Raw genomic sequence first — 25505 nt, 5'->3', positions numbered from 1 at the left:
AGCAGAGGAGATGGCATGCGGCGTGGAGGGCCTGTAGGGGCTGTTTTGCATGTTTTCCTTGCCTTTGAGCTGGGGACCCACCCTCAGTGGGCAAGATGTGCACCCCTGCTGTTATCAGAGCCACTCTGGGGTCAGGTCACCACTCTCAGGGCGGAGGGATGGAGCTAGACTTAGCGCAGGTCTGTTGTGCCAAGGCCCATGCCTCTGGGTGCAGGGTGCCTGGGGTTCCTGGTGTCTGGCTCCTCAGGCCACACCTGGGTGTCTCCTTTCTCCCCTTTCCGCCCTCTTCCCTCTTGCCTTTGCCTCTGGTCTGCCAGGGCCCTCTGCCCATGGGGCAGGTTTTGGCCTGGGTGGTGAGCTCTGGCGTAGGCTCCCATCATGGGGCCCGGGAATCCCCTCCCGCTGAGCAGGGCCAGGGGCCGGCTGCTGCCCCACTGGGTTTTCCTGTGCAGGGGGCATAACTGGCGCTGCCTGGAGATCTGGGTCACCCCCGGGGAGGAGCTCCGGCAGCAGCGGCCCTGCCAGCTCCCAGCTGGGCAGTTTGATTTTGGACGTGTGGGCATTTGGACAATGGTTACATATCCACTTCTGGTGTTTCTAAGGAGTGAAGCATATTGTTGAACAGGACTTTAATTAGGAACCAAAAAATAGCCAAGACACATCGGCTCCCAGTCTGCCAACTGCATACACAATACCGACCATGGCTGGGTGGCGCCGGAGCCCTCTCTCTCTCCAGCGCCCACACCCCTGCTGGGCGTGCAATCAGACCCATTTCCATGGTTAATATTTAATCTTGCATCCTGAACACACAGCACTTCAGGCCTCCATAAATACTGGATGACACACATGCAGTGAGCTGGGTGGAGGCCTGACCTGTGAGTCCATGGCCTTCCTGGGACCTCCCTTTGGCGGCTGAGTTAATGCCCGCTGTGCACAGATGCCACCCCTCGGAAGTGAGGAACCGAGTGGACATGAGCAGCTGCTCTCTGTATTTGCAAGGGCAAATAAAGAAAATGTATTTTATTTGCTTTACTGCCTGCAGGTTCAGAGCTTGGGCGGGGAGAGCATGGAGCTCCCCAGCCGATGTTCTCAGCCTCGGGAGGGTGACTTCCTCCAGCAGAGATGGGTGTGACCAGAGGAGATGAAGGGGGTGTGTGTGGACCCCTTTTCAAAACCGAAAGGCACTATCAGGGAGAGAGAGGTGTGGTTTTCCTTTTCTGGCCCTGAGCTTCCACCCCCCACTTCCCCCATCTGATCCTAGGACAGGCTACCAAGGAGGCCTTTCTCCTTAGAACACTGTGAAATCCGGTCTCCACGGTGCCTGGAGGGCGGCTGTCCCACGAGGAGGCCCCAGCACGCCCCGCAGTGCCTGCTGGGCCTGCGAGACCAGGAGTGCTGTCTGCCTTGTTCCTCTGGGCTTCACGCACTTGGGGGGCAGGGCCTCACAGAACCAGCTGGTGTCTGCAGTTTCCGATTCAGGAATTAGGGGGTGGCGTTTTGAGCAGGCCCTGTGAGCTCAGGGAGCAGAGGTCACAAAAGGAGCTGCTGAGGAGACCGGGCCACCCACTGTCTCAGGGGACCAGGCGGGCTCCTGAAACGCCTCCCCCTCCCGTGGCGGTTTCCCGGGGGGAGGCCTGTGGCCTGTGCTGGGGGACCCTGGACCAGATGGCTCTCCTGTGCCGGCGCCCCACGAAGCTGCAAGCTCTGGATCTTTTGTCATCGCTCACCCTGTGCATCAGCCTCTATTCAAAGCGACAAGCATGTTCTTTAAAGTTCGAGTTGTTCTTTTGTCTTGTCCTCATGGTGGAGAAGCTGGCTCTTCCCCAGCAAAAGACTCTTCTCCTTGCCTGGCTGAGCCGATAGGTGGCGAGTCCCTCCCTTTAAGGCAGAGGTGTGAACGCAGGAGCACCCGGAGGTGCCTCAGGCCCAGCGACCTTAGGGAGCCTGGAGGTGGGAGTGAGCGGGGCTGTCGGCAAGGGCCACGGGTTCCAGAGCGAGGCTGTGCCCTTGCCTGCGACGCCTGGTCCCCACCACATGTAGGGCAGGGGCTGTGGCAGAACAGCTTGCACTTCTTAAAACCCCTCAGGGGGCTTCTTCCTCATCCTCCCTCCAAAAGCCTGAGACCTCAGTACTGATGGTTGAACGTATGGCTTGCTGCCTCTGCGGCTCCCCGCCGGCCTCGGGGGGCCACCGGGACACCTGGCCCTGGTCCTGCCTGAGAGCTGGTCCCACAGCTGCTCCTGTGCTCCCCCCTCAGCGCATCGGAGATCCTCCTTCAACTTCGAGTGCCTGCGCCGGCAGAGCAGCCAGGAGGCCGTCCCGCCGTCCCCCACCTTTCCCCACCGCACGGCCCTGCCTCTGCACCTGATGCAGCAACAGGTGAGCCGGCCCCCGGGCCTTGCCCCGATGGCTCCATGGGCACCCTGTGTGGGACCCCCTCGGACACTCCCTTCCTCTTGGCTGCCAGCCCCAGGGGGAGGGAGAGAACCCTCCCATACACTGGCTTCCATTGTGTGACAACCCTGCGAATAGATCCTGTCGCCAACCCCATCACATGGATGAGAAAACGTAACTGAGGGTAGGCGAGTGCCCGAGCCCACACAGGAGGGGAGTGACCACGCTGGCATTTGAGTCCACGGCTGCCACCTGCCAAGCTGGGCTCTCCGTCTCGGCACAGGCTTCTCCCCACGTCTCCCTCAGCGATGAAGACAGGGCCTGGGTACAGCTCACAGCGCGGGGAGTGGCGGCTGCTAGACCACCCTGAACAGCCAGCAGTGCCTTTATTTGCTTGGAGAGGTTCTTCCTTCATTTACGGAGCACTCTGCGGGCAGGGCTCTGTGCTCACGGGGTGGGTGAGCCCCCAACCCTGCCTGTGAGGGGAGCGTGGCCCAGGGAGAAGGACCCCTCCACGGTGAGAGCGCTGGACAGGAGGGAGCGGGGGCCAGGGCCGCTCACCAGGGCTTTGCCTCAAGGACACAGACTTCTTTCTGAAAGAGCACATCAGAGATGCTGTCCCCTGTGCAAGTGGGGGAGGGGAGGGGGTGCAGGCGGAGGGGCTGCCTGGTCTGGCGTCCGCTCCGTGAATGTTTCCCATCCTGAGTGTCCGGAGCACCTGAGCGGTAGCTGCCATTTCCGATCGTCTATTTGCGTCTCTGCCGCTCCGTACTCCTTTGTCCTCAGCGTTTACGTTCATTTTGATCTGTGTCCTGCTTTGTCCGGGTCGCAGGACAAGCCTGGGAAGGCCCAGGCCATCGAAGGCCACGATGCCTTCCCTCCCTGCGCCCCCGGCAGGCCCAGCTGCTGTCTGCACGGCTCCCTGGCGGGCATGGCTTCCGTGAGGCCAAGGGCCTGAGCTGCCCATGAGACTGGGCTAGGGTGCCCTGTGCCCGGGGCTTCAGAGCAGGCAGGGGCGGCCGTGGGCACGTGCGCTAGAGCAGAGAACAGCTGGGCGTCCCTGCACGCTTGCCCTGAATGTACTTCCACATTTCAACCAAGTGCCCGGCTGCCGTGTTCGCACGCCCGGCTTGTGTGTCTTCCCTGATGCTTGGTCGTTCTGAAACAATTCCAGTTTTTCTTGGGAACAGTCATAGGAAATGGATTTGGGGGAAAAGAAAATGCCGTCTGTTGGAAAGCCCACTCCCCACTGCCGATCACTTGATTGACTCGGCGCGCTTCCACGGTCCTGTCCGGGGCCGCCCCGCAGAGCAGTCCTCGTGCCGGGCGGCGGTGCGAGGCCCGAGCCCAGGCCGCTGAGGCCCCCATCTCCCCGCTCCCTGTCTCCTCAGGTCATGGCAGTCGCAGGCCTAGATTCAAGCAGAGCCCAGAAGTACTCGCCGAGCCACTCGACCCGCTCGTGGGCCACCCCTCCAGCGACCCCTCCGTATCGGGACTGGGCGCCGTGCTACACCCCCCTGATCCAGGTGGAGCCCTCGGAGGCCCTGGACCAGGTCAACGGCAGCCTGCCCTCCCTGCACCGCAGCTCCTGGTACACGGACGAGCCTGGAATCTCCTACCGGACCTTCACACCGGCCAGCCTGACCGTCCCCAGCAGCTTCCACAGCAAAAACAGCGACAAGCAGAGGAGCGCGGACAGCCTGGTGGAGGCCGTGAGTGCAGCTCACCCGCTGCCCAGGGGGGGCCGGCCTGGGACAGGCACAGCAGGGGCGGCGTCCTGAGAGCCACGCAGAGCAGGAGCAGGCAGTGGGCGGAGGGCCGAGGGCGGGAGGGTCTGGAGCCAGGCTACCTCGCTTCTGATCTGGCTCCACCATTTCTTAGCAGCAAGGATGGTGCCGACAGCATGGGTATAGACCAGAGATGGCGAACCTTTTGAGCTCGGCGTTGTCAGCATTTTGAAAAACCCTAACTTAACTCTGGTGCTGTCACATATAGAAATTTTTTGATATTTGCAACCATAGTAAAACAAAGATGTATATTTTTGATATTTAAATGCCATTTAACAAAGGAAAATCAACCAAAAAAATGAGTTCACGTGTCACCTCTGACACGCGTGTCATAGGTTCGCCATCACTGGTAGACCCGTCACTGCCGAGCCCCATAAACAGCTGTCCCTGGGGGTCACATGTGCTGTTCCTGCGACTGTGACCCGTTGACACTAAGAGAGTCTTGTCTTCCCCGGTGGGTTTCATTCTTGTTGGGCTATGTATAGCAGCGGTTCTCAACCTGTGGGTCGCGACCCCTTTGGCGGTCGAATGACCCTTTCACAGGGGTCGCCTAAGACCATCCTGCATATCAGATATTTACATTACGATTCATAACAGTAGCAACATGACAGTTATGAAGTAGCAACGAAAATAACTTTATGGTTGGGTCACAACATGAGGAACTGTATTTAAAGGGCCAGAAGGTTGAGAACCACTGAATTGTATAGTTTCTGAGCTTCGTGATATTTCAAAGCCTAAGCCGTGTCCACTGACATGTAGTTACCATGCACGAGATCTGGTGAGCACGGCTGGCCGCGCGGTGCCGTTGTGCTTGAGGTGGCGTTTCTGTCCTTATCCCCCCGCAAAGCTTTTCAGCCGGTTCATGCCTTCGATCCTCTTTCCTGCGCAGGTCCTGATCTCCGAAGGCTTAGGACGGTATGCAAGGGACCCAAAATTTGTGTCGGCGACAAAACATGAAATTGCTGACGCCTGTGACCTAACCATCGACGAGATGGAGAGTGCAGCCAGCCACCTGCTGAACGGGACCGTGCACCCCGGGGCTAACGGGGACGTGAGCCCCGACGCGAGCCGCCAGGACTACGAGCTCCAGGACTTCGGGCCAGGTTACAGCGACGAAGAGCCAGACCTGGGGAGGGAGGAGGAGGACCTAGCAGATGAAATGATCTGCATCACCACCCTGTAGCCCCCAGGCGGGGGGCGGGGACTAGCTCTGCCCTCAGGTGGGGTGCCCGAGGGCCAGGGAAAAAGTGCCTCATAGTTAGGAAAGTTTAGGCACTAGTGTGAAGTCCGTGTTTAATTAGACTTTTGTGCAGGTGATGTCATGCCTCAAGGAAGCCATAAACCTGTAGGGAACAGCTGTGCTCAGAGCTGAGCCCCAGCTGCGGGGACAGCAGGTCCCGCCCATGCACGGAGGACGGGCGCCGGGCAAGCCTGCCCTCTTGTTCACAGCCCACGCGGGGCACTTGCCCACGCCCACCGCCCACAGGCACGGTGGGGAAGGTTAAAGGTGATGACGATCACCGTACCTGTGTCATTACCTCAGCCATCGGTCTAGCATATCAGACATTCACTGGGCCCAGCATCTCCCTCCCAGACACCCTGCTTCCTGGCTCCTGTTCTGAAACACAGTCAGTCAGGGCTACCCACCAGCCGTCCTCCGCAGAGGGAAGCAGGACCTCCCAAGGCAAGGTTTTCTGTCCCGTGACACCAGTTTGCACGGGAGCGCGCCGCGCAGATGGTCGGTTTCTGACTGTCAGGCCAAGGGCAGCCGTAAACTGGAATCCTAATGCACTCGCAGCCAGGTCAACTTAGATACGCTAGTTTGTTTAAAACTTAGACTTACTGTACATGACTTGTAATATACGATCATTTGTATTTGTAAAGAGATGGTCTATATTTTGTAATTATTGTATCGTATTTGAACTGCAGCAATATCCATGGGTCCTAATAATTGTAGTTCCCCCCACTGAAATCTAGAAATCATTGGTATTTTTACTCAGACTACACGGAAGTAGGAGAAATTGAGCCAATTCTCATTTATTCAGTGAAAAATCTTTTGGGGGGTGAAATTTTAAGTTCAAAAGAACTTGACACTATATAGATTTTTCTAAAGTATTTTGAGTCCCTAGAAGATACACCCGATGACTCTTGGTGGTCTTCTCCCTGGGCAAGAGTGCTGTGACTGGAGAGGGTACCTTCTGCTCCACCAGGGGCGGTGTTCCTTTCACCCCCTTCCCCGTTAGTTCAGGACAAGACCGACCCCGTGGCACTCCTCGTGGTGGGTTTGCTCACCTGGCCACACAGAACGCTCTTACAGGTGAACGAAGTCCCTCCGCTCGTGTCCCCTGGGAAAGGGGAGGCTGCTTGTCTTAGGAAATACTAGTAAGGAATGCTGGGGGTGGGGGGTGAAGGAAGCAAAGTGACGCGATCCTCAGAGGGTTAGAAGATCGGGGTCTGGACAAATAGTATCGTTGCCTTTTTACAAAACATTGCTGTACCGTGTGTTCTCTCCGAGGGCTTTTATATGCAACTGAATGAGGGCTGACGTCTTCACTAGAATGCACTCCCACTGCGATTGTACTTCCCGAGAAAACCCACTTTGGGATCGCTAGACCCGTCAAGGCTTCCTTTTCTGTTCACGGAATAATGCTGACTTTGTCGAGTTACCTTGGCAAGGATTCTCTGCAGTCAAAAAAAAAACAAACAAAACAAACAGGTAGCAATTTGGGGGTTCAAAATTTTTAAATATTAAATAGACATCCTGTTAATGTGGATTTTCTTTTTTTGTAAATAACAATACTTTGTTATGAAGACCTTACAAACCTCTTCTTAAGACATTCTTACTCCAGATCCAGGCAAAAAACTCTTCAAGGTTTGTAAATGATTATTTCTTGACGTAAATCCTTTTTTTATTAAATGTAAAAATGTTCTTCAGAAGAAAATTGCGTAATAATTTTATTGTATTTGGGAGCTCTCCTTGCAAAGAGCTGGCGTTTGCCAGTGAGAGCTTGGAAGGGGCGGGCACTCTGTGGGGGCAGTTCTGTAATTGTGTAGATTCTTTTCTTATTCTCGTCGCTCCGTCGATGCCTATGGTCACTTGATACCAGCTGCAGAGAGCACTGTTTCTCCTAAAGGGCTAAACCACTGTTACCATCTCCTCGGACTCTGTTTCTCTCTTAGGTATTGGTCTTATTGTGTGGCTTTCCATCACCGGTCCAACACTGTCTACCAGGACTGACTCTTCTGGGATAGGCAATGATGTTTTCCACTCAGTACTGAAAAATGGGCATTTTTATGGGCTGCACCACTCCTAATCTCTGTCTGCTTTAAGCCTGGTTCAACCTCTCACCTAACATTAAATTTTTCTTTGTAAGAAAAATTTGAAGTTGTAGAGCATGTTTTTTTCCCCCTTTGTTTTAGGAAAGTTTTATGATTAAAAGTCTTTTCTTTTGGTTCCCCTTCCGTCCCCTAAAAAAAAAAGTGTCACTTTGCTGTGTCCCCGGGAGTAGTCTTTAGTTTCTTTAACCTGTGTTTTTCATAGTATCACAAAATGGGTACGGCAGCTCTGACGTAGCAGGCAGGAGCGTCGCTAACAACTGTCTCCGTGGTTTCCATCCGGACTTGGCCGGTTGGTGCTTCCCAGGTCGATTCCAAGATGTTGCAGGGTTAGCCCAAGGCCGGTGCACAGTGTGGGCTTGACCTGCTGGACAAGCCGCCTTTATTGCTGACCCCATGCAGGCGAAAGAAACCAGGGCCGCTTATTTCATGCTGCTGTTGCTCTAATAGGCCACACCATGGGAGTAAGTGTCTTTGCCAAGCATCTGCTTTTCTACAAAGGTTTTTATTGTTATGACGGGCGGTCAATTTGTTCTAAAAAAAATGGTCACGCACAGCTCCGGCTCCTTTACGCGACGACCCAGCTCGGCACAGACTCCAGCTACGCTTTCGTTTGTGGAAACGTTTTACTTCTCTACGATGATATGTCTCGTCGCCTGGGGACTCTGAGGGCAGGCGAGACTGAGGACAGGCCTGGGGCCCTTGCTTCCACCGTGGGGACAAGCGGAGTGTGGTCTTGAGGACGGTGGCAGGAGACGAAATGAGAGGACTGCCTGGGTCTCGAGACCGGCCAGTGAAGAGCTGGTGTGGTTTTTCCCCTGATTTTTAAGAGAAACGGATCTGGGTGTTAGAGCGGATGTTGAGTTGATCAGTGGAAATGGGAAGTGACCTGTGGGTGGAGGGACGTGGTTTGGCTGGAGAGGAGCATCTGCCTGAATGTGTGGAAATGCCGGTTCTTGCTGGGGCGCTGGGAAAAGGAGGTCGTTCCCCGGGCAGCTGCTCCTACCCGCGCGTCAGCCCTCGTTCGGTCAGGGAGACCGTCTGCTGAGTCATCGGCCTAAGCACAGGCTTCTCCAGAGGGGTCAGCGCTCCTGAGCCTGGACCCTGGACGCAAATGCAGCTTTTATGCTTTTAATCCATTTTTTGTCAATTACACTCATTTTTCTTAGCTACTGCAGGCTTTTGCTCAGGGGTTTAATGGGCAGTCTACCCCCACTCAAAACAGACTCCAGCTACGCTGTCCTTTGTTAAAAAGCCTTTATTTCTCTAAAATGATACGCCTTGTCTCCTGGGAACTTTGGGGGGCAGGTGAGACTGAGGGGCAGGTCTGGGGGCTCAGTGCGGCCCAGCCTCTGCAGCAGCCTGGCTGGCTCCTCGCCCCACCTCTGGTCGGCACCTTCTGCCCCTCTGGCTTCCTCAGACAACAGCCCTCCCTCAGGCGGCAGGGTCCCTGTGGCAGTGGAACTTGCAGGCAGCCTGGTGGTTGTGGTGTGGCCGCTGCTCACTCTGCCCCGACGGCCACAGCGCTCGGCTGTCGGGACCCAGGGGACGCTGCTCTAAGTCAGAATATTCCATCCCGGGTCTGAACCCCTGTGGGTTTCTGACATGTGACTCTCAGTCTTCTCTTTTGAAACTTATTTCTGCGGTGGCTGAACTGTGGGGTCGTAGGAACAAGGCCCTGAATGCACGAGTGGGAAGGGGGCTGCGGATGTGTTATTTGCTTAACTTACAGCACAGCCACGGTAGCAACAAGCCACTGTCTTGGAGACGGGACCATCCCCAGAGCACACGATGGCAGCACGGAATGGCCGTGCACCTGCCATACCAGCACCGAGGTCAGTGCCGTCACCCGGACCCCACGCACCTAGCTTGTTCTTCTTGGCCTTCGGAGCAGTGGGCTGGCAGCCGCACCCGCACTCCTGCTGCTCCTTCGCCCCGGCAGGTGGCTCCCAGACCCCGAGGTGGCAGCCCCGGGCCACGGCGGCAGCCTCTCTCGGAGAAATCTCGTGGCAGATGGAGAATTTTCTTCCCTGACCCTTGCGTGGAACAGAAGATAAAGCAGGATGCGGGTACGACTTAACGGAAGGAGAGGGGGTTTTCTTCCTCCGGCCTTTCTAGAAGGTCTTTCTCAGAAACACACATGTGGCTGTCAGGCCTCCAAGCCACCTCCGTCCACTCTGGTCCTGGGAGAAGCCGGAATGTCCCGTTTCCCTCCCTCCCTTATTCTGGGCCAGCATGGCAGACGTCCACATAGCAATTCTTTTGTTCCCTGCCACAGACTGTGGCTTTGAATAACTTTAAAAACAATCAAATCAAAAATGCATTTAGTTTATTACCTTGTAAGAACAGTCTGGAAAAGATACCTCAGTTCAAAATAAATTATTGGATTACATTATTGAATTAGGAGAAATTTTAAGATCAAAGGACTGTTTTCGATGCTGCCCGTATCTGGTTTTCTTCCCGCCACCCCAAACCCAAATCTGACCATTTCCTTTTCTCTCTCAATCGCATTTTCGCAGGACCAGGCCGCACAGTTTTACTGACTGCCTTTCGGTCCGTTGCAGCCCGTCCTGCTCTGTCCCGCGGACACCTGGAGAATGAGGATGAGCCGGCCTTGCCCAGCGCCGGGGAAAGTGTCTTCACGGCCTGGCGTGGAGCGAGGTCTGGTATGTGGGGTTTGCTCTGGGTTCCAGGTTTCCTGGTAACAAGAAACTCATCTAAAATGCAAAGTCATGAAACCTGTAGTGGCGAGGGGTCTTTGCAGATACTTCCCTCCTTGAATAAGACCCAGAAATCCTCTCGTCACGCTGACTGTGTTCAGTAAGAACCAGGCAGGGGGCTGCCGGCCCCTCTGAGCACCAGCTCGTGCCTCCCTCTGGGGGTGAGGTCAGGGAGCCGAGGAGAGTGGAGAGGCTGGTGCTGTCCCTCACCTCACCCCGCAGGCAGTGCTCCCTCGGGACGGGCACTGCAGGCTCAGGCACAAGTCCCGGCTGCACCCCCTAACGTCGGCAGGACTCCTGGTCCCAGCCACAGCTCAGCCCAAGGTGGGGGTGCCCCCTTGGAGCAGACAGCACCCAGCCTCTGCATGGAGCCTGCTCTCTGAGGGGCCTGCCTTCAGAGGGGGGCCTGGGAGAGGACACCTTCCTCCAGCCTCACCAGGAAGGAGGAAGGCAGCAGGCCCCCAGGTTGGAGGGGACCCAGGTAGGAGCCGAGTCTTCCACGGGCCTCCTGCCAGAATGCTGGCCTTTCCCCAAAGGCCCACAGCACAAGGCAGGGGGAGAGGAGCCTGGCTCACGGACTGGTCTCACTTCTTAAGAAATTGTCCAGTTCTCTGCCATTGAACCCTAACATTCTAGAGAGTTTCAGGAAAGAGCATTTGGAGCAAGGGCTCTTTTGGCCGGGTGGGGGGCTTCCAGGCAGTGACTGCCTCAACGCTGGGTGGCCAGGGTCCTGGGTTTGTACACAGGGACGTCCTTGTCGCAGAGTGCAGGCCGCCCCCTGATGATGTCAGCTGCTTTCTCTGCGATCATGATCGTGGGGGCGTTCAGGTTGCCGCTGACCACGCTGGGCATGATGGATGCGTCGACCACCCTGAGGTTTTCTACCCCAATCACCCTGGTCTGTGGATCCACCACGGCGGTGGGGTCAGAGGGCTGACCCATCTTGCAGGTGCACGAGGGGTGGTAGGCGCTGTCGGCTTTCGCCCGCACAAAGGCGTCTATCTCTTCATCGGACTGCACGTGGCTTCCTGGCTGGAGCTCTTTTCCCCGGAACGGTGCCAGGGCTTCCTGGGCAAAAATTTCTCTGGTCAGCTTCACACAATTACGGAAATCGTGAATGTCGGCTTCTGTGGAGGAGAAGACACAGGTGAGCGTCCTCTCACCATGCTGGCCTCGCAGGCAGACTCTGGGCCGGGAGAGGCTCAGTCAGCTGCCCGAGGGGAGACCGGTCAGGACGCGGAGGTCCCGGCCACTAGGCTGCTTGGGGCCTATCCAGTTCCTGCCCTCCCCACAGGCGGTGACGTGCAACCAAGCAGAGTCCCATGAAGCCCAAACAGAGAGCATGCGAGACGGACACAGCTTGCCTCAGAGGCCCCCGGTATGAATCGGGGATCTGGATTTGATCTGCACGTTAGGAATCAGACCTCACACCTTGCCTCTGCCACCGCGTGGCTGTGAGGGCCCCACACGTTATTACTGGGCATAACCTGCCGGGTGGGGAGCGGTCATCTCTGCTGTGTGCAGAGAGGCAGGCCGGGGAATAGAATTCGCTTTTAAAGGATGTTCAGTCACAGCAGGAAAAGTGCTCTGTGAGCTGTGTGTACACAGCCAGGCCGCCGCCTTGAACCTCCAGTAAGTTGCTTTGAAAGCTGCACATCTCTCCTCATGTGGTTACTTCAAGGGACCCCGGGCACCACACAGCAGGGTGTGCAAATGTACAGACTAGAACAGGGGTCCTCAAACGACGGTCCGCATGCGGCCCGCCGAAAACATTTATCCGGCCCGCAGTGCGCATGTGAGGAATGTCTGAGGGACAGTGAACTGGCCCCCTGTTTAAAAAGTTTGAGGACCTCTGGCCTAGAATGATGGGGCGGAGGGAAGACAGAGAGTGCCTGTGTCTCAGAAAATGTGGTTCAGGAACAAACCCATAAAGGCAGTTGTTCCGTCAGTGACCAGCAGGCGCAGGCCTGGGGCACACAAAGGTGGCTGGGGAGTTACCTGTGGACAAGTAGTTGGGTTGCAGCACAGGGTGGTCCTGGGGGTTGGCACTTCTCAGTTTGAGCCAGCCCACACTCGTGCCCCGCATGGTCCCCACATGCACCTAGGTGAATCCAGAGGGAGCAGTCACTTCCATCAGCCCCCCAACTCAGTTTAGAGAGGTCCCAGGTTTCCTGGGGGTGGGCCTCTATAGCCAAAGTCAATTAAAAGCAGCTATACTTTAGCATCTGCCTGCATCTTACCTGCCCACCCTCCACAGTGATTAAAAACCACCTTGATGAATCACTCCTGCCTCTATAACTGAATGGCCAAAATTTTCAGGAGCTGGCAAGCCCTGGGCAGAGTTGGTGCCATTGGTCCATTGCTAGTGCTCAGTACCAAGAGCATCTGCCCTAAGCTGAGACGTACTGAGCAGCTGCAGGGCGGGGCACAGGCTTGTGCACTCCCCACCCTGAAGGCCCCGCTGCAGGGGGGAAGATGGAAAAGATGAGACTGTCTGCTCACCTGGTAAGCCTCCTCCTGGGTGGGGACACGCCCGTGGTCAATCACTTGGGATGGCAGGAAGTGGAACTGGATGTCTGGGTGGGAGACCCCAGGCCGGCTCCTGATGAACCCACCTGTTTCCAGGTGGGCCGTGGCTCCATCCCCTGAGGATTGGAAGAGCAGTCAGTCAGAGCAGGGCATGTGGGCCGGCCTCAGGCCCCCGGTGCTCCTACCTGTCCTTCCTCTCCCCGCAGGTGGGCTCACTGGCACCACAGCTTCCCATGTCAGCTGCCTGTCTACCTGTCGAGTCTTCAGCTTTGCCTCTCCCCCCAACTCCACCACTGAGACTGGACTGTGAGGCCTCGTGTACCACACGTAACCCTAACCTGGCCTGGCCTGTACTCCTCGTGACCGAGCCCTCTCCCCTCTAACCTCCCACCACGTGTTGCAATCTCTGGCCCAACTAATGAGATGCCTAGTCCAGGCGCCTTTGCACGTACTCTTCCTGCCTCTCAGATCCCCTGGTCTTTCTCTCACAGAACTTAACATTGAGCATGGTTACACGATTCTTTCCATTGTCCCCATCCGAGTGCAAACTGCCGGAGGATACGTGCCTTCCTGGGACTTCCCATCCTCTAGCACTCAGTAAGTTTGTGAGGAACAGGTGCTGAGTGAATGAATAGGATTTCAAAGCACCATTTCCTGGCCAAACTCAGAGTTACGGAAATTCAGCATTTTCCATTTGTTTTTTTTCTACTTTTATTTTTCTTTAAATCGTTATTGTTGAGAGTATTACAGATGTTCCCCTCTATCCAGTTCCTGCCCTGCCCAAAGCCTTCACTGCCATATTGTCTGTGTCCGTAGGTAATGCATATATGCATATTAAGTTCTTTGGTTAATCTCCACTGCCCCAGATTTGTCAGTCTGCTCCCTGTTTCCATGCCTCTGAGTCTATTTTATTCATTAGATTCTTCATTCATTTATTTTTCTTTTCAGACTCAATTGCTGAAAGATATGGATTTATCTTTTTTCTGCTTTTGCTGTCTTTCTCTTGCTGCTTTTAAGATTCTCTCTTTGTCTTTAACCCTTGGCATTTTAATTATGATGTGTCTTGGTGTGGGCTTCTTTGGGTTCCTCTTGGTTAGGACTCTCTGCACTTCCTGGACCTGTAAGTCTATTACTTCCACCAGGTAGGGGAAGTTTTCTGTCATTTTTTCAAATAGGTTACAGTATCTTGCTCTCTCTTCTGCTTCCAGCGCCCTCATAAATGCGACTGATGGTACCTAGTAGTTTGCTTGCTTCCACTTCATTTAGTTTTTTTTCTGGAGATTTCTTCTGTTCTTTTATTTGTGACATGTTTCTTTGTCTCTGCATTTTGGCGGCTTCCCTGGGTTTGTTTCTATGTATTAGGTAAAGCTACTCTTCTCCTGGAACTGGCAGAGTGGCCTTGTCCAATAGGTGTCCTGTAGGGCCCAGTGGCTCAGCCTCCCGTCACCTGAGCTGGGCACCTTGTACACACAGCCCACAAGGGGTGCACCTAGCCTTGCAGTTGAGTCTTAATTGCTGTTGGCCAACTGGCTGTGAGGATCAGCTGTGACTGAGTGGGAGCGCTGCTGTGCAGGAGACAGCCCTATGGAGCCGGACTTGCTTCAGAGGGACTTTGGTGCTCGCTGCGTGCCCGTGAGTGTGTAGTTATAGCCTGGCATGGTCTGAAGCTGTCCAGTGGGTGCACTGGCTCTGGGGTCTCCCGAAAGGTGCAAAGTCAGCCGCTGCCTGGGGCCACCTTGCAAGAGCCACAGAGCGACCTACAGGTGGCCGCCACTTGTGTTGGGTCCGGAAGTGCCCAGGTGAGGCCACACTGTCTTGGGCCTCTTATGGATAGGTACTGGGCACGCTGACACCAGCTCTTGCTTGCTTGAGAGATTTTAGAAAAGTCTGATGCCTGAGCCAGGACAGGCAGGCCATTCATATGGAAAAGCTGCTGCAAATTGGATGTGGCGGGGTCTCAGGGAATCACCAGGGCAGAGCAAACGATGTTGGCTAAGCTGATGGAAACTCAGCTATCACTGCCAGGCAGCTCTGCAACGGGAGGTCTTAGCACAGGAACAGTGACCCCTGCGAGCACCCCTGAGTTCTTGCTCAGAGACGAGGCAATCCAGTTCCTCCCCATAAGTCCCTGGCTCCCCGAGAGCCGCTCCCCCAGCACCAAGCTCAGATGGAGCGAGTCTGTGTAAGTTCATGTGCTGGCCCTTTAAGAGGAATTGCCTCCTTGTCACTCAGCCACAATCCCCGCTGGTTTTTACAGCCCAGAGTTACAGGGGCTTCTCTTCCCAGCTCTGGAACCCTGGGCTGGGGGGTCTGGTATGGGGCTGGGACCCCCTGCTCCTCACGGGAGACCTCTGCAGCTGAGCTATTCCCCCCAGTTGAAAAAAGGCGCCACACGTGGGTGTCAGACCGGCGTTCCGTGCCTCCGCCCCTCCTACCAGCCTCCCTGCGCTGTTTTCTTCTCTAGTTGTAGGACTTCCCTCAGCCAGCTTTCGGGGCGGTTCTGAGTGATGTTCTGTATTTTAGTTGTAATTTTGATGTGGTTGTGGGAGCGGCGAGTACCACCTTTACCTATGCCACCATCTTGGTTCTCCTCTACTTTCTCCATTTGTTTTCTAACTAAGCAATGGGTGCTGACTCTATAGTCCAGCACCAAGTGCCTTTTCTCCTGGCTCCTTGGCCACCTCATGGTGTCCAGCACACGGCCATCCCCGTCCATCTGCAGGGAAGAGCAGCACCTAGCCCTTGAGGAGTCTGGTCCTCACACCAGCCCATCAGGCAGGAACTGTGTATCCCATTTTTCAGATGGGAAAGCTGAGGCTCAAAGAGCTGAGGCCAGTGGCAGAGCTCAGCACCTCACGATGCCCACAGACCATGTCTACCAACCTGTGAACTGCCAGAGCCACTCCAGACCAATCCGGACCTTCCTCAGGGGCTTCTGCGCTGCGTGGAGGGTGATGGGACGGGTGCATGCCTGCTGGATGTATATCTCCAGGTGGTCTTGCAGGTTCTGACCAACTCCTGAAATAGGAGGGAGTGGTGAGGAGCAATGGCTACCAAGGGGAGCTTAGCTGACCTCTCAACATCCCCCTGGTTTTTAAAACTTCTCCCCTACCCATTTATCTGCAGGCCAGTTCCTGCTCAGGCGCCGGGTCACCGCCCAGGGACACCGTTCCGCACTCCTGGCCAAGTCCAGCCCTCTCCGATGTTGCCAAAGCCACCCATCCAGTTGCCTTCCTGCCAAGCAGCACCCTTTCTGAGGGCAGGGCCCACGTGTGCAGCAGGTACTGCTCAGGAAGCTGTCACTGAACGGCTGACAGCCCCAGCCTCACCTCTGGCCGGGGGAAGCAGGCCCCCTCGTGCTGTGCAGACCTGCATGAGCTCATCCAAGCTCCAGGGGATGCTGGGCAGGTCACTGTCATGGCCCAGCACCTTCACAGACCCCTTAGGAGGAAGCCTCAATGCAGAACGGTCAGGCCTCTGGGAGCGAGGGTTATAAGAGAGGGCAAAAGGGACAGGCCCCAAAGGGCATCAAAGACAGTTTGTAAAATAAATTTCAGGCCTGGAGAACTGTCTTCATGTGAGAAGCATACCCAGGAGCACTGAGTTAGCATCTTTAACATCAGAGCAAGTGGGGAGGCCTGGATCCCTCAGCACAGAGCTGCCCTGGTGACCTGCTGAGCCTGGCCCAGGAGGCTTTACGGGCAGATGCTCCCTGCCACGGGGCCTCGCCTCTCAGTGGGACAGGATGGCCAGGGACGGGAGGAGAGCACCCAAAGACTTGGGGTCCCAGGGGACCTTCAGGCCCATGAGAAGTGGGACAGTTCTGAAAAGCACCGACTCCTGTCCCCTCCCCAGTCCATACTAATAAAATACAATAAACCGTTCTGTTTAGCAGAGACCCCCTCCAGGAGCAGTGGAGGAGGAAACTCACCCGGAAGGTGGCACACCACGGGGATGCCCAGCTTCTTGAGGTCGTCTGCGTTGCCGACGCCAGAAAGCATGAGCAGCTGCGGGGAGTTGATGGCACCTCCACTCAGAATCACCTCCTTGCTGGCGTAAGCCTGGAAGAGGCAGCGGGCCCAGCAGGTCACACTTCCCTTCCCAAAGGCAGACAGAACCTGACAGCGTGGCCTCGGCATGGGAAGAGGATGCCCAGGGTGCTGTGTGAAAGCTCCCCACATGTTCGGCTCTCGCAGGCACAAATAAATCAATAAATCATGATTGTACTCTGAAATACTCAGCGACCGCCAGTTCGTAATGATGGTCTTAAAAACAGGACCGTGGGACTGAAATGAGAAACCGCACTCGAATGAGCGGTTTCCATAAAGCGAGCAGTGGGATGCAGGACATCCTGGCACACTGCTAAGTGGGACAAGCACGGTGCAGAAATACGGAGTATGAGCACAGTTACGGTTCTTATAACCTATCAACTTCCAAAGAGGTGTGGAAGGTCCCGGGGACAGCGCCGAGGTGGGGAGCGGCAGACAGGCTCACAGGGGCGCTTATCTGGGGCACAACAGGCTCTGCAGGTGCCTAAACTGGCCTCCACCCCCAGCTAAGCCCTGCGAACAACCTTTCAGGCCATTGCCACCCGCTGCCCACTCCCCACCACAGTGCCGATGGAGACAGAGCATGACGACTGCCCATTCCCGCCCGCCATCTGAGCTGCCTAGGCCTGGGGGTGCCTGGCTCACCCTGTGGCTCTGGCCGTTCTTGATGTACTCCACGCCCACTGCGCGGCTGCCTTCAAACAGCACCCTGCTCACGAACGTCCGGGTCTCGGCGGTGAGGTTGGGGCGGCTGAGTGCTGGGTGCAGGTACGCACAGGCTGCGCTCCAGCGCTTGCCTGCAGGAGAGAGCGAGGATTTCAGGCACAGCCCCTCGCCCCTGCCCAGGGGAGGAGTGGGAAGGGGCTGGAGAAAGGGGGAATTTATCTTTCCCTGACTGTGTAAGCTCTGCCTTCCAAGTACGGCTGAAACCAAAAGCCCCCGTCCACAGAAACTCACGTCCGCCTGGGCCCCCTGGGTGTCCTGTGCCTGCTTCCCCATCTGTAAGTCTCTGTTTGGCCAGAGAGCCGACTCCATTATCCACACCCCCAGGGGCCAGAGACCCAGAGGATGCCCACGGTGTCACGTCCCCTCCAGCTCAGACCAGCCCCGGGTGTCCACACTTACTGACCATGATGCGAGCAGGAGGGAGGGGCTGCAATAGTGAATTTTTTTCTCCAAGGAAGAACCAGGGAGATGGGGGTGGGCACCTTACGCTACCTTTGTGGATGGTCATGTCCATCCAGCCGAAGCCTTCCTGCTGAAAGCCGTTCATGTCCTCGGTGAAGGGGTAGCCGGCCTGCTGTGCCGCCTCCAGGAACGCCCGGTGCAGCGGGTGGTTGGTCTTACCCCGCGACACATGCAGGGGGCCCTGGTCGCCGCGGTACCGGCTGGCACCCAGCTCGTGGCACTGCGCCTTGCGGAAGTAGGGCAGGCAGTGAGCGTAGTCCCAGTCCGTGGCGCCTTGGCGGTGCCAGCGGTCGTAGTCCTCGGCGTGCCCGCGGATGTAGACCATGGCGTTGAGGGACGAGGAGCCGCCCCACACCCGGCCGCGCGGCCAGTACAGCACGCGGCCGTCCATGCCTGCCTGCGGCTCGGTGTGGTAGTACCAGTTGTACTTGTCATCGCACAGGTTGGCCACGAGGGCCGCGGGCATGTGGATCTTCCACAAGAGCCGCTTGCTCCCCGCATGCGTGTCCTTGGGCCCGGCCTCCAACAGCAGCACACGCTTATCAGGGTCCTCGGTGAGCCGTCCAGCCAGCACGCAGCCCGCAGAGCCCGCACCCACCACCACGTGGCTGTACTCGTTTCCACTCCCGGAGGCCACACTGGCCAGAGCACGGAAGGCCGGGGGCCACTGCTGCCCCCGCGCTCCCCAAGGGCTCAGGTGCCCTCGCCTCCAGCCGCGCAGGACACACCACATGCTTCCAGTCCAAGTCCTCTATGTCCACAGAGGGTTCGCGTTTCCTACAACAGGAAAACAGGCCTTAAATGTTTTAATGCAGCATGCAGATGGTGCAGCACAGGGCCTCCGCAGGCTCACCAAGTAGTCTGCCCAGGGCTGGGAGGGACAGGCGTGGCTAGCATAGCCCTGCCCTGGGGACCCAGGAGGGAGCAGAGGTGCACACAGTTCTATCAGTACTGCAAGGTCTGTGCTAGGGCTGGGGCACAGGAGAGAGGCCTGTCCCCAAACCTGGGGAGCCCCCAGAAAGGCTTCTCTGTGACGCCTGTGCATGAACCTGTAGCTGGGCAGGAGTCTGTCTGCTGGAGAGCTGGGGAGGTAAGGACTTTCCCGGCTTCCACTCATTCCTCATCCTTTCAAGACAGTTGCTGAGCCATTTCATCACTGGCAATACACAGAGAACAAGATACCTGCCCTCAAAACTGATGGTCTGGGGCCAGGGAGACAGATAAGACCTAAATAAGTAGCTGATAGAAAGTCGGAGTGAAGGGCTCTAGACTGTAGAGCTGAAAGCCTGTGACCTGAGGTTGCATGGCATACACCAGACAGCTTTTCACTGAGGTGGGATCAGAGCGACTATTTTCAAAGATCACTCTGGAGAATGCTAAAGTTCTAACAGACAAGCAATGTCAGTAGCTTTTGCAGGTTCCTTTCCCAGCATGCTCAGTGCAGAGGTAAAAAGAACCAGGTTGCCAAAACCGGTTTGGCTCAGTGGATAGAGCGTCGGCCTGCGGACTGAAGGGTCCCAGGTTCGATTCCGGTCAAGGGCATGTACCTGGGTTGCGGGCACATCCCCAGTAGGAGATGTGCAGGAGGCAGCTGATCGATGTTTCTCTCTCATCGATGTTTCTGACTCTCTATCTCTCTCCCTTCCTCTCTGTGAAAAATCAATAAAATATATTTAAAAAAAAAAAAAAAAAAAAAGAACCAGGTAGCCCACCAAGAACTCTTTGACACAAGAACTTCTGAGAAAGCCCCGGCCATGAGGCCAGGGCACAAAAAGCCTGCCCGAGACTAGGGCTGCCACAGGAGCACTGAGAAACCTCAAGAAAACCCTGATAAATGCCCTGCCCCTCCAGGAGGCTGTACCAAGTACCAGCGGCGGCCTACCACTGGAGGCAGGCTAAGAGGTAAAGTACAGAGAAAGGCCTACTCCCACTGCCCCCTCCTGCAGGCACAGAGAAAGGGGCACCAGGGCCTCCTGAAAGCCATGTCTGAAGCAGGAGCACTGAGAAGAACCTGCCAGCGCTCCAGGCCCCACACTAGCCCCAGGTGGCAGCAGCTCAACTTCCCACTAGGTTAACTCAGCTCTCCACACTAATGACCTGATAGGGTAAAAGGCATGCCCTTTTCCAGGTGAATTTTATCAAACATTCAAAAACGAACTAACACCAATCCTTCTCAAACTATTCCAAAAATATCAAGAGGAGCGAAGACTTCCAAGCTCATTTTGTGAGGCCAGTGTCATCCTAATTCCAAAACCAGATGACGACACTACGAAGAAAGAAAATTATAGGCCAATATCCCTGATGAACATAGATGCAAAAATTCTAAAAAAAATTAGCAAACTGCATCTAGCAACACATTAGAAAGATCAGCCCGTGCCAGTTTGGCTCAATGGATAGAGAGTCAGCCTGCGGACCCCTTGGTCCCAGGCTCGATTCCGGTCAGGGGCACGTACCTTGGTTGCAGGCCCCTTCCCAGCCGTGGCCTAGTTAGGGTTCATGTGGAATGCAACCAAACAATGTGTTTCTCTAACATCAATATTTCTGCCTTTCCCTCCCTCTAAAAATCAATGGAAAAATAGCCTCGGGTGAGGATTAAAAAAAAAATCATTATGATCAAGTGGGACTTATTCCTGGGATGCAAGGTTGGTACAATGTCCACAAATCAATTAACATGTGACATCACATAAACAAAATTAAGGATAAAAAGCATATGATCATATCAATATATGCAGAAAAAGCATCTGCAAAATCCAGCACCCATTTATGATAAAAACTCTCAACAAAGTGGGAATATAGGGAACATATCTCAATATAATAAAGCCCACATATGACAAACCCACAGCTAACATCATACTCAATGCACAAAAAACTAAAAGTGTTTCCCTTAAGATCAGGAATAAGACAGGGATATCTGCTTTCACCATTCTTATTCAATATGGTACTGGAAGTCCTAGCCACAGCAGTTAAGAAGAAGAAATAAAAGGTATCCAAATTGGCAAGGAAGAAGTAAAATTGTCATTATTTGCAGATGACATGATACGGTATAAACATAACCCTAAAGATTCCATTAAAAAAAAAAAACTAGAACTGATAAATTCAGTAAAGTAGCAGGTTACAAAGTTAATATCCAGAAATCACTTGCACTTTTATATACTAATAATGAACTATCAGAAAGGGAAACTAAAAATAAAAAATAAAAAAGATTCCATTTACCAGTATAATTGTATTAAAAAAAATACCTAAGAATAGCCCTAGCTAGTTTGGCTCAGTGGATAGAGCAATCAGCCTGCAGACTGAAGGGTCCCAGGTTTGATTCTAATGAAGGACACATGGCTCGATTCCCAGTGGGGAGCATGCGGGAGGCAGCTGATCAATGATTCTTCCTCATCATTGATGTTTCTATCTCTCCCTCTCCCTTCCTCTCTGAAATCAATAAAAATATATTTTAAAACAAACAAAAATACTAAGAATAAGAAAATTATAAGACACTGAAGAAACTGAAGAAGATATAAGTAAATGGAAGCATATACTTGTGCTCATGGATAAGAAGAATTGCCATCATTAAAATGTTCATAACTACCCAAAGCAATCTATGGATTCAATGCAATTCCTATCAAAATAATGGCATATTTCACAGAACTAGAATAAATAATCCAAAAACTTATACAGAACCACAAAAGGCCCCAAACAGCCACAGCAATCTTGAGAAAGAAGAACAAAGTATTACCCTACCTGATATCAAACTATACTACAAGGGTATTGTTATCAAAACAGGATGGTACTGGCATAAAAACAGACACATAGCTCAATGGAACAGAACAGAGAGCCCCGAAATAAACTCATGCTTATATGGCCAATTAATAGTTGACAAAGTAGGTAAGAACGTACAATGGGGAAAAGACAGTCTATTCAATAAATGGTGTTACAAAAATTGGACAGCAACAGGCAAAAAATAAAACTAGACCACCTTCTTACACCATAGATAAGAATAAACTCAAAATGGATTAAAGACTTAAATATAAGACTTGAAACCAGAAAAAATAGGCAGTAAAATCTCTGACATTTCTCCTGTAATTTTTTTTTTTCTGATATATCTCCCTGGCAAGGAAAGAGAAGAAAAAAAATAAACAAGTGGGACTATATCAAACTAAAAAGTTTTTGAACAGTAAAGGAAATCATCAACGAAATGAAAAGACAACCCACTGAATGGGAGAACATATTTGCCAATGATACATCTGTTAAGGGATTAATATGTAAAATGTATAAAGAACTCATACAACTAAAATCCAATTAAAATATGCGCAAAGGACCTGAATAGATGCTCCTCCAAAAAGGACATACAGATGTCCAGTAGACATATGAAAAGACGCTCAATGTCACTCATCATCAGAGAGATGCAAATTAAAACCACAATGAGATAGCACCGCACACCTGTCAGAATAGCCACCATCAATACACCCACAAACAAGTGTCGGAGAGGATGTGGAGAAATGGGAACCCTTGTGCACTACAGGTGGGAATGCAGATTGGTGCAGCCACTATGGGACACAGTAGGAAATTTCCTCAAAAAACTAAAACTGCCTTATGATCCAGCGATTAAACTTCTGGACATATACCCAAAGAAACCCAAAACACTAATTTGAAAGAATTTATGCACCCTTATGGTTCATTGCAGCAGGTTATTTACAATAGCCAAGATATGGAAGCAACCCAAGTGCCCATCAATAGAGGAGTGGGTAAAAGAACTGTGATACACACACACACACACACACACACATACACACACACACACATACGTACACACACACAATGGAATATTACTCAGCCATAAAAAAGAATGAAATCTTCCCATTTGCAACAGCATGAATGGACCTAGACAGTATTATGCTAAGTGAAATAAATCAGTCAGAGAAAGTCAAATACCATATGATTTCACTTTTATGTAAAATCTAAAGGACAATATAAATGAACCAGAACAGAAATAGACTCATAGACACAGAGACCAGATTGATGGTTGCCAGAGGGGAAGGGGGGAATAGGGAACTGCATGAAAAAGGTGAAGGGTTTGAGAAATTCAGATTGATAGTTATAAAATAGTCATGGGGATGTGAAGTACAGCATAGGGAATGTAGTCAATAATACTGTAATAACTATATATGATGCCAGGTGAGTAGAAATATCAGGGGAACACTTTGTAAAGTATATAATTGTCTAGCCACTAGGCTGTACATTTGAAACTAAAAAAAAAATAATGGCAGAATAAACTAAAAAGAGATGGGACAAATAAAGAACCAATAATAAAATGGTAGATTTAAATCCAACCATATCAATAACTGCATTAAGTGGAAATAATCTAAAAATTCCAATTAAAGCGCAGAGACTGTCAAGTGAGATTTTAAAAAGCAAGACTCAAATATATGTTGTGCACGCACACAAAAAAACCCACTTTAAAAATAAAGACATGTAATAAATATGAAAGTTGAAAAAAGATGCACCACATAAGCACTACACAAATAAGAGTTAAAGTGACAATATTAGCTCTAGACTTCAGTACAAAGAACATTAGCAGGGTTTAGAAGACATCTAAAAATGACAAAGGAGACAATTTATCCTAAGGCAAAACACTTCTAAACGTGTATGTGTGCAATAGAACTCCAAAATCATGAAGCAAAAATTAGATAGCAATGAAAGGAGAAATGAATAAATACATAATTACACTTGGAGACTTCAATACTCCCCTCATAGTAATAGATAAAACATCGAGGGATATGCTCATTAGATCGCTCCTTTCTGCTGGCAGACACTGCCGAGGAAGCAATAAGCATCCTTAGAGTATCCCTATCACATCTAAGTCACAGTCTCCCGAGGAGTCCGGACAGCTGCAGAGGCTCTTTACTGGAGGTTGGAGCTTTGAGAATCTGAGGAGCCATATTCAGCAGTGGGGACCACTCACCGACCGTGGTGAAGAGAGATCTAAACACCAAGCACTCCAGAGCTTTGGGTCTGTACGTGTGCCACTGCGGAGGCGGTGGATGCAGCCATGAATGCAAGGCCACGCAAGGTGGACGGAAGAGCTGTGGAACCAAAGAGGGCTGTCTCAAGAGGAGATTCTCAAAGACCTGGTGCCCACTTAACTGTGGAAAAGATTAAGACTGGTAGTAAAGAAGACACTTAAGAACATCACTTAAGAGATTATTTTGAGCAGTAAGGGAAAACTGAAGTGATTGAAATCATGACTGACTGAGGCAGTGACAAGAAGAAAGGCTTTGCTTTTGTAACCTTTGATGACTGTGACTCTGTAGACAAAATTGTCATTCAGAAACACCCTACTATGAATGGCCACCACTGTGAAGTAAGGAGAGCCCTGTCTAAGCCAGAGATGGCTAGTGCGTCGTCCAGCCGAAGAGGTTGAAGTGGTTCTGGAAACTTCGAAGGTGGTCACGGAGATGGTTTTGGTGTGCATGACAACCTTGATCATGGAGGAAACTTTCGTGGTGGAGGTGGCTTTGGTGGCAGCTGTGGTGGTGGTGGATATGGTTGGTGGCAGTGGGGATGGCTATCATGGCTTTGGTAATGATGGAAGCAATTCTGGACATGGTGGAAGCTACAATGATTTTGGCAATTACAGCAATCCACCTTCAAGTTTTGGATCCGTGGAAGGAGAAAATTTTGGAGGCAGAGAAGTTCTGTCTCCTGTGATGGTGGAGATCAATACTTTGCCAAACTGAAACCAAGGTGGCTATGGTGGTTCCAGCAGCAGCAGTAGCTAAGGCAGTGGCAGAAGGTTTTAATTACCGCCAGGAAACAAAGCTTAGTAAGAGAGCAGAGCAGAGTGAGAAAAGTGACAGGGAAACTACAGGTTACAATAGATTTGTGAACTCAGCCAAACACAGTGGTGACAGGACCTAACAGCTACAAAGAAGACATGTTTTAGACAATACTGAAGTGTACGAGCAAAAAACTCGAGCACTTTATTTGTGACTAATTGTATAACAGGTTATTTCTGTTTTCGTTCTGTGGGAAATGTAAAGCATTCCAACAAAGGGTTTTAATGTAGAATTTTTGTACCCATGTTGTTGATTGCTAAATGTAATAGTCTGATCATGATGCCGAATAAATGTCTTTAAAAAAAAAGCCATCTAGATGAAAAAATCAGTAAGAATATAGAAGATTTGAACAGCATTATGAACTAACCTGACAACTAATCAACAGTTATTACTGAACAACAGCAGAATACATGTTTAGTGCAAATGTATATCACCAAACAGTCCTTATTCTGGGCCATAATACAAATCTCAACAAATTTAAAAGAACTGAAATGAAACAAAGTGTTTTCTCTGACCACCAAATATTTTATTTAGAAATAAATAATAAAAATATTTCTAAAAATCCCTAAATAGTAAAATTTAAATACACTTGTAAATAACCTGAGTCAAGGAAGAAATCACTAAAGAAATTAGAAAATTTTTATGGTTTTTTTTCAACATTAGCTAGATTTTTTT

General features: G+C 52.2%; 2 protein-coding genes, 1 long non-coding RNA gene and 1 pseudogene across 7 annotated transcripts in view; 3 read left to right on the top strand and 1 right to left on the bottom strand.

The window, feature by feature from the left end:
- Positions 1 to 6890, top strand: part of CACNA1D (calcium voltage-gated channel subunit alpha1 D) — a 296908-nt gene extending 290018 nt beyond the window's left edge. For all 4 annotated transcript variants that reach the window (XM_081105979.1, XM_081105978.1, XM_081105980.1 and 1 more), the window contains 3 exons: positions 2258 to 2379; positions 3786 to 4106; positions 5071 to 6890. In XM_081105979.1, coding sequence (XP_080962105.1) covers positions 2258 to 2379; positions 3786 to 4106; positions 5071 to 5364 — 737 coding nt within the window. In that variant the 3' untranslated portion in view covers positions 5365 to 6890. The remainder of the gene's footprint in view (positions 1 to 2257; positions 2380 to 3785; positions 4107 to 5070) is intronic.
- A 2236-nt stretch (positions 6891 to 9126) lies between these two features.
- On the top strand, positions 9127 to 16996 carry LOC308529727. The gene is made up of 6 exons (XR_013996785.1): positions 9127 to 9586; positions 10037 to 11384; positions 11532 to 11615; positions 12557 to 12742; positions 15893 to 16047; positions 16659 to 16996. It is a non-coding gene; the product is annotated as an uncharacterized lncRNA (long non-coding RNA).
- On the bottom strand, positions 9831 to 19651 carry CHDH (choline dehydrogenase). The gene is made up of 7 exons (XM_081105982.1): positions 18034 to 19651; positions 17461 to 17612; positions 16698 to 16827; positions 15650 to 15784; positions 12740 to 12882; positions 12236 to 12338; positions 9831 to 11364 (listed from the first exon to the last, which is right to left on the bottom strand). Exons 1-7 carry the CDS (start codon positions 18734 to 18736, stop codon positions 10946 to 10948), a joined length of 1785 nt encoding a protein of 594 aa, XP_080962108.1. The 5' UTR covers positions 18737 to 19651; the 3' UTR covers positions 9831 to 10945.
- Positions 19652 to 23050: 3399 nt separating this feature from the next.
- Positions 23051 to 24773, top strand: LOC308530134 (heterogeneous nuclear ribonucleoprotein A1-like; annotated as a pseudogene). Its single transcript has 2 exons — positions 23051 to 23059; positions 23862 to 24773. The product of its transcript is annotated as a heterogeneous nuclear ribonucleoprotein A1-like (transcript).
- Positions 24774 to 25505: the final 732 nt, after the last annotated feature.

The sequence above is a fragment of the Myotis nattereri genome (assembly GCF_964212035.1).
Source record: "Myotis nattereri genome assembly, chromosome: 14".
In the NCBI taxonomy this organism is placed as follows: domain Eukaryota; kingdom Metazoa; phylum Chordata; class Mammalia; order Chiroptera; family Vespertilionidae; genus Myotis; species Myotis nattereri.
This window is presented reverse-complemented; position numbering and strand designations above follow the sequence as displayed.